The following is a 16,250-nucleotide window of genomic DNA, read 5'->3' as shown; positions in this document are numbered from 1 at the left end:
TCATCTTATCTCTTTTGAACCACAGGTGAAGCTCTTGTGGTAATCTCTTAATAGTTTAAAAGAATAGTGAAGTTCAGAATCCAAAGAGGTTTACTGGAATGCTGAGTGGCAAACTGAGTTTCTGTTTAATTCTTCAGTCAATGAAGAAAAAGAATGGGAGAAAAACTGTGGTATTTGCAGGAAAAGATTGTGAATGACATCAGGTGTGTTGACATCAGTTGTGTTGATTGATAGTACATATTTCTGTGTCAGCGATTAATTACAGTCATTGGTGCACATTTATGATGACTGGCTTTTACTTTCCTGTGGTTGTATGGGTAAACATTGTGGGAATGCCTCCTGTTCTCATTTTACATATAATTTACTTTCAGTAACTCAGTCACCTCTTTCACAAATGCAAACAGAGCAGGGGAAATGAAATAAAATAAACGTTGGGGAATATTGAGGAATTCATCTTGTGAGAAAAGTCTTTTTTAAAGGAAAGGTTTTGATGAATGTCTTAAAAAGGATATGTGCTTACTCAACTTACATGGACAGTTTATTTAGGTTGAAAAGATAAATTTCTGTGAGAGGAATTGCTCTTAGAGATCCAGACAGAAGTTAAGAGGAGAGAGAAGGTGGACATTTTGCTGATAGCAAGTGTGTTATTAATCAGTTAATGACGTGCTGTTTCCTACTCTGAGCACTGATATTCAGTAAACCATTTAGAATGATTGACCACAAAGTGCCAAATCACTTTCTCTGGCTTTCACTCACTCCTTTCCAGTATTAACACAATTAGTGTAGTACTTCCACAGCAGCTTTACCTCAAGGATCTCAACTGGACTAATCTGGCACTTAATGTATGTAACTGGTACATAACTGGGCTGTGGCCTCTGCTGCAGTACAGTACATGTTGAGTACAACTCAGAAAGAACTGTACTACCCAGTAGGAGTCCCAGGAAGCCATGCTCGTGATTTCCATAGTGCACCACACTCTGAAGCCTTCAGCACCCATGTTAAACTTATAAAGAGAAAGGCTAGTGTAAAAGTTATTTACACAAGTTCTACTGTGTTCAAACTGTAAAACTGCTAATTTTGCTGCATCACACTCTGTGGACTAATAATTTGCTGCAATTTTGGGAACATTTTCTGAATTACCTCTGGTATTCCGAGCAGCAGATTCATGTTAGCAGATCTAATCAACACCTAGGAAGTCTATGCAAGATTAATTACTCCTTCTCCACAAAGTTAAGTCTAAATTAAAACTTTGAATCTTTTATGCTGAAAATTCTAGTTTAGCCATCAGAGTCTTGTGCTCTTTTTAGAGACCTCAGTAAACTGGAAATTAAGTCTCTGGAAAAGCTGATCTGTTTTTCCTTTCATTACAAACCTTTCCTAATGAATGCATAAAAATATTTTGATGAACTCTACTTTTTTAGTTTTCTGACTTTGTATAAATTCATTTTTCCTCACCATGAGTGCCTAAATAGATTATGCTCATCTGAAATTAAACCTGCATGTAGCATTGATTTATTCTTGACATAAACTTTTCTATCATCACAGTCTGGTCACAAAAGGATCAGGTGTTAGCAGGCTTTAACTTTTGTTTACTGTAAAGTTAGTCTAGACAGATTCTGTAAGGACCTTCCTACATCTTGATGGCTAAACCAAATTATTTAATAGTATTTAATAATAAAAATAAACATGCTTGAAGAGTCTGTGGGCTCGAGATTAGGACAAGAACTCTCCAGGACACAGATGATCACTGGTAAGATTTCGTACAGTGCCTGATAACAGCCTGGACCCAACTGAGTTAAATATTCCTGCAGTTTTACACCCTTTGCTTTCTTTTGATTCCAGCTCGGAGGTGACAATGGCTGATCATTGCAGCGGCATGATGGGTAAGAATGCCTCTAGTTTAGATTTATAATACAGCTGATAAATCATCTGCCTAATGTTTGTGGGGGTGCATAAAACTTCCAGGTAACTGCAAATACAGCTGGAAAAAAATGAAGCTTGGAGTCCCAATTAAGACTCATATGCCCCAAAGCTTGTTCATTTTTTCTTACTGCATCAGTTAGTGTGACAAAACTAACTAGTGCTTCATAAACCTCGTACACCCAACCATCACAATTACAACAAGCTAACAGCTGCTTATTTTGGAGAACTACATAGGCACTTTTGTGTATCACAAATACAGCCTGGAGATGTAGGCAAGAGATGGCAAAAGCTCAGAGTAATGCTATAGCTGCTTGGCAATGTATTTCTGGATGGAAAGACTGTTACAACCCCAGCAAAAGTACCTTTTGCAGAGCAAAATGTAGTCTGTAGTGCTGATGAATACTGTGTTTAAGTAAATGCTCTCTCAAAGAATATTTTCCTTTTAACTGATCCTACTGCTGAAACCCTACTGGTTCACGATAGCTTGTTGCCATGGACGGGTAATGATGTCACACATCCTGTCCTGTGCCCATGCTAGAAAATAAACGAGAATGGGTTTTTTTAATGACTAGGAGTTACTTAGCAATTCCCTGGAAGGGCTGCAGTGAATTACAAGTAAGAAAACAAGACGCCCTATTGACCCTACCTGCACTATATCTTCGTGCCAGCGAAGTGGCGCAGTAAAACTCCATAGTAAATACTCTGCAGATTTAAAAACAAGATTGTGCTTCTGCAAATTTCCTTGTTATCCAACAGATTTCAGTGGGCTGAAGATAAGCAAGAGGCTAGGTGAAATGTGGCTTAGGGGATCATGCATGTGTCCTTGGAAACTACCTTCCTTCCTTCTGAAGTTTTTGGAAGAGGATAACACTGCTTGTATCCTTTCCTCCATCAGTGGTGACTCTGACAGGAAAACGATCCCGGACAGGGTACAGACATCACTGCTTCAGGCAGCAATTGCCACACAACTGCCTTCTCTCACACCACCTTTAAAATTAGACCTGTCCTTTGAGGTCAGCATCTGGAAGGCAAAGACCAGAGGATGTCTCTTCTAAATACAGACAACAGGCTGCAAGAACACCAGCACCGTTACTACTCCCCAGAGCTTGGCTTCTGTACCCTCATCTCCCCAGGAACAGTGGTGTTTGGAATAAGGAAGCTTCTGAGCTGAGACCATCCAAAAGTTCCAAAGCTGCATGAGCTGTTCGGATACCACCTTCCCCGCATGTCCTGTCAGCTATCTCTAGGAGCCTTCTCGTCTAGGGCTGCCCTGTCCGTGCCGCGGAGCGCAGGGCTCCCCCCCCGTTCCCACACGCATTCCTTCGCACACCTGCGGGGACAGAGCCGGGCCAGCACCCGGGGCTGGCGGCTCGGGCCGGACCGGGTCGGGAGCAGGGTACGGTCGCGACCCGGTCGCGATGTGGAGCCGGGGCCGGAGCCGGAGCCGGATCGTTGCAGGGTCCCTGCTCCGCCCGGCGACAACCGAGCAGCGACGGGCGGGGCGGGGCTGCGCTCGTCTCGGGGCGGGCAGCGGGACCCGCGGTGGTGGCGCGAGCGGCCGGTGCCGGTGAGGCTGCAGCATGAAGCTGAGCTTGGGCCGCCTGTCCCTCCTCGTGGCCCTGGTGGGAGCGTCAAGCTTCGTGTTCCTCGTGGTGGCCATCGCGACCGACTTCTGGTACATCATCGATGCCTCCAGGCTGGAGACGTCCCGCAACGGCACGGGCGTCCTCAGCTCCCACTCGGGCCTGTGGCGGACCTGCCGCGGTGAGTGAGCGGCGCGGGGCGCCCCGCGTTTGCATTAACTTTTAATCCAAACTCACTTAATAGACGTTAACCATTTAGAAGGGAAGAGAGGTCTTTTGTGTCTTATTCGGGGGAGGGGGGATTAAGGGGCGAAAGCTCTGCGTGAAAGCCATCAAAAATGTAAATAACAGCATAAAGAATATTAATTTAAATAATAGTAAACACGATATAGTTTATATAAATAAGTACTATGAATATAAATTATACGAGAGTAAATAATATTAGTTGTATATCTGCAAATAATGTAATTAAATTAACTTAATCCTATGCTAACTAAAGGTAAGTGACTGAAGATTTACCAAGTTCACCAAGTGATTGTACTGCATTTGGTCTTGCTTGGTGTTTCAGTGCTCTGGATTTTAATGATAGATCCATTAGCCCTATGTGGACATGACAGGATTTTCCCCATTTAGTTTAATTTGTATGCCAGGCATATTCTTTGGGTTTTGATTCCTCCATTGAAAACAAGAAGTAATGTTCGTCATGGGCAAGAAAGAATCTTATTTTCAGTGGAGGAGAAGGTGCAGGTAAAAGGACTTCTTCCCTTTGCTGTACCCTTAGCCCCACTGAAATTAGCAGATTTGCCATCTTGACTTCAGTGTCAGGCCCCATGGGGGCAGAAGCTGGCCAGTGTTGAAAATCCCTTCCTTCCCTTTCCTACCTAGGAATGACTGTTTTTAGAACAGATAATTTTATATGATGTATATGCAAAAAATCCCATACATTGCAAGAAGATAAAGTGTAATTTTTTCTCATTGTTTTTTCCCTTCTCTATTACTGTGGAGTAAATGTGTACACACAGAAATAGAGGAAATATTGCAATAAGATAGCATTAATTTTTCTAATGCTATTTTAAAATAACATTGATTTTTCTCATTGTTTTTTCTCTTCTCTGTTAGTAAGGAACGAATGTTATCCTTTGATAAACCCTTTCGGGCATGAGAATGCAAACATCACTGATTCACACAGACAGCTTTTGTGTGAGTAACTTCTATATTACTTCTACATTTCCATCCACCTTTCCCTCCCTCCTTGGCCCATTACAAGGTCCCATTTCTGATTCAGTGAGGCAGTTCTTTGAGGTAGTGTTTTCCTTCTGCTTCTGTACAATATCTGTCACTGCATGTGGTATTTAAATGGTGTTACTGTTAAAATAACCATCTAGTTGATGTCAAGTTCAGCCAAATTCTTCCCCAGGAGCAAGATGTTTCTGTCTGGAATGGCTCAGGAAGGTGCAGAATTATCATAAATGAAAGGCAAAAATGTTCAAAATGCCCCCAAAAGAGTTTGATCACTGAAAATGCTTGAGCACACATTTAAACAAATCTTTCAGACAGTCACTTACCTACCCTTTCAGTGGGATTCCTTGCAATGACAAAAAAAAATTGAAGTATGTAAGAATTTTAAGGAAAGAGTTCAATGACTGAAAGCAGTGTTCAAAGGCTTGGAAGAGCACTGGGTTCAAAAACATTAAGTTGGAATTTCCTTCTTTTTCTCTAGATTCATTTGTCGATGTCAGAATGCTTTCACAAAGTCCAAACTAAAGATTTACAAATATTTCTAGGCTTCTCCAGAAAGGTGATTTACATTCTTTGCCTCATATTCTGCACAATGCTTTGCCCATACATGCTTGTATATGCACTTGCACTCTTTTTGCTTACTTCACTCTCCTCACTGACTGTGGCTGTTTTCCCCTTGCAAGCAGAATACATGTGTTTGTTCTGTGTCTTAAAATGATACTCCTTCCCTCAAAGCCAGCCATTTCCCTGAGCAATCCTTCAGAGAAGCTTAAGAGTGTCTTTAGTCTCTTGGAATAGCTTCTGAAGATAGAGCTAGAAGGGCAATAGGCATAACAAAGTAAGCCAGTGAGGTACTGATGATAATGTAGCTGTGCTGCAACAGTAACAGGGAAGTTAAAGTAGGAGTAAGATCCCAGTGGGCTACTTCACAGTGGTACAAGCATATTGACAGGCTCAAGGCTCAAGAGCAGATTGTCTCTCCGTGCTTTCAAATGGAAAGGTGCCATTTATTTAATCTTCCTTGCTTAAGACAGAGGGCCTTAGTTGCTTTATGTTGCTGAAAACTGTGAGGATCACTGAAAATGATTGTCTGCTTGATCACTTTAGTTTTTGAGGGTTTAATGTTAATTGGAAGTAGCAAGACTGATCATGTCTTGAGTGTGGGCATCTCAGCTGTTATGTTGGAGATAGTCTAAAAATTCAGGATAAAATTATTAGCATTTCAAAAGTTGTGTTCATATCTGTAATTTTCCTCAGGGGAGGAGATTTTAGATTATGGCTCTTCAATGAAAGCTGAATTCTGCAAAAACAAAAGCAAAGACTGTTCAGAGCTTTTCTGCTTATAAAAATTATGTTGGCTTGGAAACAAAGGACAGCTCTTTGGTAGTCATGAACTGTAAGAAAATAGTGAATATGAGTAAAAATTGGATTCATAGCTATGTTTACAGACTCTTCAGAGCCTCAGAAAATTTGTTTATCTCTTGCTTTTACATCAAGTGCTATTTTTAGGTTCCTGGACAAAGACTTCAGGTCTGTAAAGACACTTCCAGGTTTTACTATAAGTAGGCATAGTCTGCCTAAAAATGATGAGAAATCAGAGATACTTCCACTGAAAGAACTTACAGGTTTAATTTGAATGCCCTACAGAGTGAACTTCTTGATACTTGGATGCTCAGCTTCAATGCAGTTTCAGTGTGGTGAGGCTACAGACTCATAGCAACAGCAGCTGAGCATAGCAAGTACCATGACAGTACTTGTAGAGAATCCTGATCTTTCTAAGTGACATCTAAGTTTGTTAAGTACTGAGATATTGCCTTCTACTTCAGCCTTACACTTTTTTCTTAACTAATTTCTGACCGTGCTCACTGAGTCATATGTAGGCAGGTCAGGGCAAACCTTCATCTACAACACATTTTAACTAGAACTTTAGAGGACAATTCTGGAATCATGGATTTCAGTGTAGTTACAGTAATTTGTTCATGTGTTGCTGTATGGGGCAAACTGGCTAATTGCACAGCTTTAACCAGTTACTTTAAAAAATGACTTTTTTTCTCTGTGTGTGCCTGTGCAGATGTCTGTGAGGCATATTCACATGGAATGAATCTCATTCTGTCTCACTGTACACCCGTATTTCTCACTGTTAAATGGGGAGGCTGAATTTCGGGAACTCTGGCACCATTAAACATGCTTCTTGCTGATTATTCCTAAAAAGATTTAGAAGGGTTGTCTCCTAATGCAGGTGCTTAAGTAACACATTGAGAATCCTGTCCCCCATTCTTCAGAGTTCCCATATGCTTCCTCGCATGTATTAATTAGACAAAAGTGCCAAAAAGATGGGTGAAAGTTTGTATCTGAGAGCAAAGAGCTGGGTCTAAGTGGAAACAGAGGTGCTAGTCAGTGCTAGAAGACAAACCTTTCATTAGAGAATGAAAAGCCTCCAGATTCTCTCCCTCCACATTTCCAATCTCTCTCCTATTCATCCCCAGCAGATTCCTTTTAGGCTTATTGCGGACTTCAAGTAGAGCTACTGACAAGCTAAAGAAAAGAAAGGCATACAAGTGAAAGTTCTGTGCTGCCAGCAATATTACTCAGGCAATCAGCCTAGGTCTTGTTAAGCCTGAGAGTGCAATGTATTTTTCACATCACAAGAGTACTCCTCAGCAGTTTCTCTAATGGATTAAACACGTGCCTTCTCCTGTACTTCACGCTTGTATTTCTTTTCTTACCACTCCCTCCATCTGAACATATGGTGTGTACTCTCAAACCCAGAATGTAAAAAGTATTTTCCTACTACAGATCACATGATGGCATGGTTATATATTTGTTTAAATCATCACAATACACTACCTGGCTGCCTACCACCAGCTCTTCTGAAAATTCTGCATTTAAAAAAAAAACAACTTTTTTTTCCAGAGATGTGCATTTTACTCTGTCCCATACAGTATCAAAATAAAAGTGTCACTTTTCACCATTCAGATAGTTATTAGGGTCGCTTGGGGATTAAAGAGCTAGTATTAAAGTACTAGAATTAAAGATAGTCCTCTTAAAAGTCACCTTTAAAACTGAAATCTGTTGTCAAAGACACCCCAGATGTCTTACCATTCATTCTTCTGTGCCAGCATGAGAGATAAGCAGAAAGAGCAACTTCTTTCCATGATGAGCTGAATTCCATCTCTCACTGCATGGTAAAAGAAGGATGGCACTCTGGTTTCAAAAGAAGCTGCACCAGGAGTTCTGAGCAGCTTTGCCATTTTCCTCAGGCATCTAAATGTTGAACATCACGTCCAGAGAGAGGGAAATTGGTGCATAGAAGGAATGGCAGTTTTTAAACAACTAAAAAATCTGCCTTATGAGTTGCAGCTTTTAAAAATAATTTCTTAAAAAGAGAAATAAAATCAAAACCAGAAACCAATCCCCCAAAACTCTAAAACAAACCAACCAAACAAAACCCCCAAGCCCCAACAAATCAAACCCAAAGCCCCACAGGTTACACTGGGAAAGGTTACTCTTGGGGCATTTTTGTAATATAAATATTTTTAATTTACCAAAGTCTGTATTGTTAATAATAAATAAATACCAGTATAGATTTACCTAAAGACAAAATGAACAATTTTGAAGTATTTCTAACCAAAATCAGTTTATACTCTTGGACTTGGTTAAAGTACTTCCTGCAGGATAGACGAGTTGTCAAAAGAAGAAAGTAATGTGATTGCTGCATGTTAATGTTGCTGCATGCTAATGTATCCTGTCAAAACCCTTCTATGAGTTTGACGTTTTGGAAACCCAAGTAGCCTGTTCCTTTGTGTCTGTTATGGCAGGACAGTGACCCCTGCTTGGTAACAGGAAAATTACTTCCTTCTATTTTCTGAACAGTGGCTAAGGTTTTCTTAAAGTATGATGAAATTTGTTAACATGAGGAGGGTTTTTTTTTCTGTGTGTGCCTTCCCCCCACCCCTTTACAGTTTAAAACCAAATTGCCACAAAGCTGACAACTGCTGACAACCCTGTTTTTTGTTAGTAACATGAACATCATGGCTGGTGAATGATTTCCTGTTACAAGTCATTTTTAGTACTCTACTCCTGAGCCATCCAGAGATGATCAGTTAATGGATGTGGTTTTTGCTCATATATGGCTGGAAGAAAATGTTTGTCTTGTTATAAAACAAAGAAGTGTGCAGCTGCCCATGCACAACTGCTTAAATTCTTTGGCCCAGAGTGTTTTAATTTTTCCCTTTTAGACATCAGTGTAGCTGGAACCCTGAGGCTGCAAACAAGCTGGTGCTTCCTGAACAGAAACAGTCTTTGCAGTAGAGGCAGTTCCTGATGCCTCCATTGTTACAGTGTTACAGCTGCTTTGCTTTCTTCCTCAATAAAATTAGTTTAATAGTGCAGTTAAACTAGGCTGGATTTCCTTACAGCATGTAGACCTTGTAATAGTCACTAACCAGCTGCTTTCACACTTCACCCCACTCTTTATGAGCCTGCTTAATTTTTACCAATTTACATGCTTATGATGATATAATCCCAGAATGCCTTTGGCTGACATTACATTTTTCATGTGAGATTCACAGTTTTTTTTGCATTTTTTCCTTTTGGTTTAAAGTAATTAGAAGGAAACACCTAGGGCTGGAATACCCATCAAGAGCTAGTTCAGGGGCTGGGTGAAATAAGACCCAACTGATGTACATAGAAATTCTAACTTATTGTTATGATAGGTACATACCTAAACAGATCTGCTTTGTTCCAGAGCAACAGTGCAGTGTTCATTCAAAGAGGTTCCAGTGAGCACTTGCTTCAGTGCTTACAGTAGATATTACAATAGACATAGAAATCTGAGATAACTTTAGCATCACTGCATCCAAGACCCAATGAGTGAATTCTGATGAATATTCTCATTTTCAAATTCATTGCTATTGTAGCAATAGAATGTGAACACAGTGTATCACTTATGTTTATCATTTTACCCATTCCTAGTATTGAAGGTTTTCATCAGTGTCCATCTGTACCAAGTCCAGCATCACTTTATTTCTGCCATTTGCAATTTGCCTTCCAGTTTAGCTCAGACTTCTTGCATAAGACAAGCATAAAGCCAAAATATATAACACAAGTCCAGAACTTAGCTATTTATCCTGGAATACCCTAACCGCATGAGCTCTCCTCCATCATCTGCTGAAGAGGAGGGAATCCAAGCATTTTGTCCATTGGGTTCAAGCCCACATTTAGCCACAAACAGCAGTTCTTCTCTGTTTCTCACTATTTCTCTAAGTTCCTTCTTTCCTTGCAAGCAGGTCAGGCTTTCTCATTGCACTGTTTCTTCCTGACTTCACCAAGTCTTTCCAGAGCAGTCCCACTGGTTTTAGCTACTACCAGCTTTCTGTTTCAGATAGAGGCTTTTGTGTTTCTAACTGGCTATTTAGTTACTGTTGGGGCAAACAAACAAGTCCTTAATTAAGCTCTTCATAGCTGCTGCCATGTGGAATATTTCTGATGTGGTGACTATTACAGATATCTGAAGACTATTTGCTGTAAACTGTGCAAACAAATCCAAAGTTAGTCTGAAACAAGCTCCAGCATATTAGCAGGAGATGATTAACAAAACTGCTAGACCTGCAGTTGGTTACTTTTGACACCATTCATGTTTGCTAGTTCATTCCACAGATTTCTGTTACAAAGCACTCATCAACAACTGTGTTGGGTGATAATTTAGGATTGTCTGCCAAATCTGGACACACACCGCAGATGTCATTCGTACAGACATTTGGTCAGGCCTGTAGTAAAACAGCTTTGGCTAGCTGGTGTAAAACTTTATTAATTCAGATCAAACAATTTTAAGTATTGTTTCCACAAAAAAATAAAAAGTTCTTAAATGTTCATCAGTTTGTTTCAATATCGTCAAGATTAAACTACAGGATCTTTCTTGTTGGACTGACTGGGAACTCAGGCATTGAGATGTGGGGAAGTAGTTCTGTTTTCTAGGCAAGTGCATATACCTCTCCTTGTGCAAAATACTTAGGCTGTTAATTTTTTAATACTAGGTTAATTGAATTAATTCAGTTATATAGATAATTCATCATACATAAGTATGTGTTTCAACACAAACTAAGAAACACTAAAATGACTGCAAAATTAATGTTTTAACTTCTTTCACAGATGATTATTGAAGACAGAAACACAGTAAAGATATTTTAAGTTGTGTTCTTCTATAAACTAATTCTGTCCCTCTAATCAAGGCATAATATCATATGCCAGACTGCATGAATTCAGATTCCTGAGTGGTTTCCATGGCAGCATTTTAGAGTAAGTTTCCCAGACAGTTGCAGATTTCATAGAAGTACCAATGGCTATTAGGTATTGAACTAGAACACTGGAGGTGATACAAGTGCTGTTGAACCAAATTCAATCCATTAAATGTTTCATTTTAAAAAAGCTGCAGGTGATTCATGAGAAATGTGATCCCAGCAGTGTGTAGGAAAAGCAAGGCTCTGGTCACAGTGGGATCTGCAGGTTTCAGCTGAGATATCACTAAAACCTAGATTTCCACTGAAGAGGGCATACAAATCAGAATTATTCTGATATTGTATGCAGTTGTCACAGATCATTAACACAATCTATGACACTCCCCAGGAGAACAGCCTGATATGGAGTTGTTTTCCCTTTGCTTCAAAATGTTACATTCAGAGCTTTATTTTCTTCACCCACACTTGTCCTGGCTAAGGTATCGTAGCTGCAGTAGCTGAAATGACGCCATGAAAAGGAAAGTCAAAGAAATAGCAACTGTTAGAGTTAATGTCCTGAGGAATAGTTTCTTAGCACTAACTTTTATTAGTGGAGGACACCTGGCAAATCACAAAGCACAGGCCCAGTGATGACCTTGTTTATATTTCTTCCCTCCCAGCAAAGCCAGGTCTGAGGACAGAGTTGTACCATTCGTACTTTTAGAATGATCATTGCATCAAATTTTACATCCTCCTATCAATTTACACCCTCCTTGTCAATTGCCACATTTTTCCTTGTGAGCATGTTCTATACTACACAAATAATTATGTCTTGAAGCCACATTCCACCCAAGCAAAGAAATTAACAGTGTCTGCCTTGATCCCATGAAGGCTCTTCCTAACCTTCTCAAGTTCTACAACTGAACAGAGATATGTATTGTGCTTGAGCCTTATAGTTATAAGGTTATTGAAGAGGACAAGCTGGATCCTTAGCCATGGCAGGTGCAGTATCTCCAATTCAGCGAGCAGTTACAGTGACTTAAAAAATTGATCATCTGATCACACACAAACTGTGATCTCTTAACTGACTCCTTTTCCTCGGGAGCCAGGTACTGGTGTATTGTTGTCCTCTGTGAAATTAAATGAGACAGCAAAGCCTAGAGCCCTTCATCAAATGGATTTTAAGTTTTCCTTTCTCCATGACTCTGCACTTCATTCTGGTATGAAATAGATTCTTCTGGAAGCTGGAATTACTTTATTGTTATTATTCTAGAAAAGGTTGGGTTGAACATTGTTGATGGATTGCATTAGAGAGAGCAATGACACAAAGATGGTTTATGATGGAAAAAAACGGTGTGATATGAAAAAATACATAGCAACCCTCTGTTTACACAACTATTAAAATGTTGTAGGGATCAAGAAAGATTAATATAAAACATTCAGCATGAGAGGAAGCAATGAGGATAGGTTAATGTACTTAGTGAAGCTGCTGTAGAAAACAATGACAGACAGAATCAGAGCTGGATGGGAAAATTTAGCTCTAGTTGATGGTCAGCTGCAACAAAGGAAAAGGTCAACAATTTGCTAGATCCATTCAGCAGAGGACACGTGACAGAAAAGAAAGTGTTTAACCAAAATATGTGCTGGATCTCACCGCCTACACAGAAGAGAACAATGCCACTCACTGTGATCTGTATGATTCAGATAACCAGGGCTACTTTTTATTAAGGCTGTCAGTAACTACCTGATATGCAATGCATCATCTGTTATCCAGCTAGGTTTAGTATCTGAGAACAGTTTAATTGCCTAAATTTACTCATGTAGACATATCCTTTATATTTGTGGTCTCTCTTTGAAACACAGGCTGTGGTCCTCTGAAAGGCTTACTCTATATCTTACCTTTTTCTCCATACCATTTATTTGCCCTGCTAACTGAAAACCCGAGAGATTGTCCACCTCCTTGTTTTTGCAGCACAGTATAAGTCTTTGATCCTTTCAGGGGTTCTGCACTTCAGTAGTTATTACTACATCCAATAATACTACAATAAAATACTAAAATTCTTAATTTTTCTTCAGATATGCACGGATCATTTGTCATCCTGATGCCTCTCAGCCTGATATTGATGATTTTTGGAGGAATGACTGGATTCATCAGTATTCTTGCCAGGGCCTACCTACTACTTCTAATGACAGGACTGCTCTTTCTTTTTGGAGGTACTATACCAAACTCCTCTCTTAACCGTTTTAAATAATAAGATATTTTACCTGGGAAACATCATTTTGTCTTCCCGTGAAAAAAAAGCTAAGTGAGAATTTACTTTCAGAATAATGCTGGTGTTCATTCACTTGGTCTGCTCAGCTCCTGACATGGTTCTGGAATGGAAAGCTGCCACTCAGACTCAGGAAAAACAAATAATTACACACAACCATATATCCTTGTGGACATAAATTTAATACCTTCTCAGTGCAGTACCCAAATTCTCCACAGACAGGGTAATGGAGTAATGGAGGAGTGACTTTGGAATTAGTAAAGCATAGGGTTTGATAGCCTTGCACAGATCTTAAAACTATTAAGAAAATTGACACTTTTTCAAAGGTACTTGACCCTCAAAAGGGCCTTGGTAGGCATTCCTGGGTCAGATTCACTGCTAGCTTTGAACTAGAGAGGAGTCCCCACACTGCAGGTCACAAAAGGAAACCTCAAAGAGTTATTTTAGTTGAGTGTAACATTTCAATCTGAAGCTGCTAAAATTCTTTTACATTTTGTGTTCTATTATTTCTGCTGTATCCAAAACCATTTCATTTATGAAATTAAAAGTGTTCTGTCAAAGTAGAAAAACTGGGCTTAAATCCACTTCCATTTTCTTCTCCAAATAGATTTTCAGTACTGTTTCACGATATAACTTACTTAAACAGAATTTTTCCCCAGCTGAAAAGGGGATCCTCAGTATTGGCCCTCACCACCTGATCATACGATCCTTGTTTCTAAGAAAAGAATGCTAAGAGATTGCTGGAAGCAAATGCTGCTGTCTCAAAGTCTTGAATGACCTTTTAGTCTGAAATGCTCTTACAAAGACCAACCATACTCCATTATGCTTTTCTTCTTCAAAAAGAAAAAGTAAGTTCTATTTCCTTAGAACATCAGAAAGCTGTATTCACTAAAAAGGCTTAGGCTGTTTAAAAACTACTCCAAATAGTGAGTGAAAGATGAAAAGCCATGAAGTGCAAAGCATGATTATCCTGCTGAGGAGTGGAGTACTATGTCTTCCTAGCACACTTGGGGTTGCAAAGGGGGAAACACAAAGACTGTAGTAGGAGAGGAGCACTTGAACATGTTTTCAAGATGCAGCTAGTGCTGTTTCCCAGGACAGCATAAACAGACTGACTGCAGGGGGGACTTTGATGTGACACCAGACCCTCTTCCTGCTCAGGTGGTATTGTTCAGCTCATTCAACTGCACTGAGGCTTGATGCATGTAACAGCTATGCACAGTTGTGTAGGATATTTCGGTTCACAAAGTGCAGTATTGATTAGATTGTTACCTCAGCAGAAAGAAATATTTTATGCTGCAATTTCAGGAACCTGAGGTTTTTTCAAAGTACCAGAACTGTTCCACACCCCAGGACATTCATTTTGTTTCCCCATTTTGTTGAAATGCAGCCACATTTAAGGGGGATCACAGACCTTGGCATACCTTGTCAAAAATGTCAACAAAACAGTAATTTCTATTTCTGCTGGCAAAAGGTATAAACTGATTTCTTCCCCCACCCTTGCAGAGGACTAGAATATGGTACAGTCATCACAGCATGGTTAGAAACAGTAATATGAGTTTTGACTGTTGGGTAACCCAATACTCTTCTGTCTTGGTTTGCCTCTACTCAAACTTGTCTTTCTGCCAAAAATGCAAACTCATCTAGACTTACACTGTGATATAACAAAAAGCTAGACCAAAATTTTTCTCCCTCAGAATCAGATAAAACACTATCTTGTCTTACAAGTATTCCAGGATCTATTTTCCCCTGGCTACAGTCCTTTAATCCAGGGCCTTTCTATCACATGTTGCCTGCCACTGATCCAGTAAAGCTGTGACTTTCGTTAACGTATGTTGTTTGAGTGACCTAGATGCCAGGCCCAGGATATAACATGTACTTGTGCTAGATGTGCTATTCTTTAAGTTTGCTAGCTGCTCTACAGTCCTTTCGTTCTGAAAACATCCGGCTTTATTAACTTACTTTTAGTCTGCTCCAAGGATGTCTTTTACTCAATTATTTGTAAGTGGTTAATAGTCATGATCCCACAACACTTGGTGGGAGGAGACAGTAAAGACAGACACATGTACATTGAACACTCAGAACTTATGATACCCCAAATTAGAAAGCATCCTAAATTCAGGTCACTGACCTGAAATGAGACAATGTCTGTCTCCAGACAATCTCTGGGCTTTCTTGCATGGAGGTACATAACTGCATGTGGTGCACAGCAATGAGAAATCAGGGTGCTTTGTAATACAGTCTAGAGATGTACATGCATTGGATATCTGTAAAAAACATGACTGTATTTTTATTGTGGGAGGCTTGCTGTTACACATTTTGATTCAGTATTTAACAGTGAGGACACGAAATAACAGTGGACAGAAATAACTGTCCCTTTACTTCCCTCTCACTCATCCCCAAAAAACAGCCTCAGCTAGATTTCAGAGGTAAACGGGCTAGCTAGCTATCTAGCCTGGGTAGATAGAAAGGATTGACAAATAAGCCTTAGGAGGTACACAGTTAATTGTTTTTAATTTCTGCAGTGGATGCTAACGAGCTGAATATGCTTTTCTTTCCCAGCTCTTGTTACACTTACTGGGATCGGTGTTTATATTGCATATTCAGCTGCTGCCTTCAAAGAAGCTGTCTGCCTCCTGAGGAGTAAGGATCTCCTGGTAGAAATTGACATCAGGTTTGGCTGGTCACTGGCACTAGTCTGGATCTCCTTTGTCGCAGAAGTGCTCACTGGGGCTGTGTTTCTCCTGGCAGCAAGAGTTGTGGGTCTGAAACAACGGCATGAACAGGTGTTATGAGCAACAGGTATCATTGCAGCATCAGAACACCACAGAGCCTAGAAGTGTGGATTGCTTGGTCCAGCTGGTCACTGGGGGTAATAAAATAGGCAAGGCTGTGACTGAATGTCTTACCAGCTGCCATAAACCTTTTTCCTCACAGCTGTAAAAAGCAAAGATTCTGATCAATCAGTAAAACATATCAAGTGTCAGTAAGGAAACTCTTATGACTTTAGAAGAAAATAC

The 16,250-nt window shown here is 39.9% G+C and overlaps 1 protein-coding gene across 2 annotated transcripts; it reads left to right on the top strand.

Moving 5' to 3' along the window:
- Nucleotides 1-3,503: 3,503 nt before the first annotated feature.
- Nucleotides 3,504-16,025, top strand: TMEM114 (transmembrane protein 114). Of its 2 annotated transcripts, XM_005150708.2 has the most exons (4): nt 3,504-3,687; nt 4,626-4,706; nt 13,037-13,174; nt 15,793-16,025. In XM_005150708.2, exons 1-4 carry the CDS (start codon nt 3,504-3,506, stop codon nt 16,023-16,025), a joined length of 636 nt encoding a protein of 211 aa, XP_005150765.1. The 2 variants fall into 2 exon arrangements, with proteins under 2 accessions (XP_005150765.1, XP_030906313.1); XM_031050453.2 differs by lacking the exon at nt 13,037-13,174.
- Nucleotides 16,026-16,250: the final 225 nt, after the last annotated feature.

This window comes from Melopsittacus undulatus, chromosome 8, assembly GCF_012275295.1.
Source record: "Melopsittacus undulatus isolate bMelUnd1 chromosome 8, bMelUnd1.mat.Z, whole genome shotgun sequence".
Taxonomy (NCBI): domain Eukaryota; kingdom Metazoa; phylum Chordata; class Aves; order Psittaciformes; family Psittaculidae; genus Melopsittacus; species Melopsittacus undulatus.
Note: the sequence above shows the minus strand (reverse complement) of the source record. Positions and strands in the feature narration are given on the sequence as shown.

Bases quoted from the DNA above. Each gene is read 5' to 3' on its own strand.
- TMEM114 (XM_005150708.2), top strand. From the start codon at position 3,504: ATGAAGCTGAGCTTGGGCCGCCTGTCCCTCCTCGTGGCCCTGGTGGGA. The intron at 3,688-4,625 runs GTGAGTGAGCGG...CTTCTCTGTTAG, and splicing joins CCTGTGGCGGACCTGCCGCG to TAAGGAACGAATGTTATCCT. The intron at 4,707-13,036 runs GTGAGTAACTTC...ATTTTTCTTCAG, and splicing joins TTCACACAGACAGCTTTTGT to ATATGCACGGATCATTTGTC.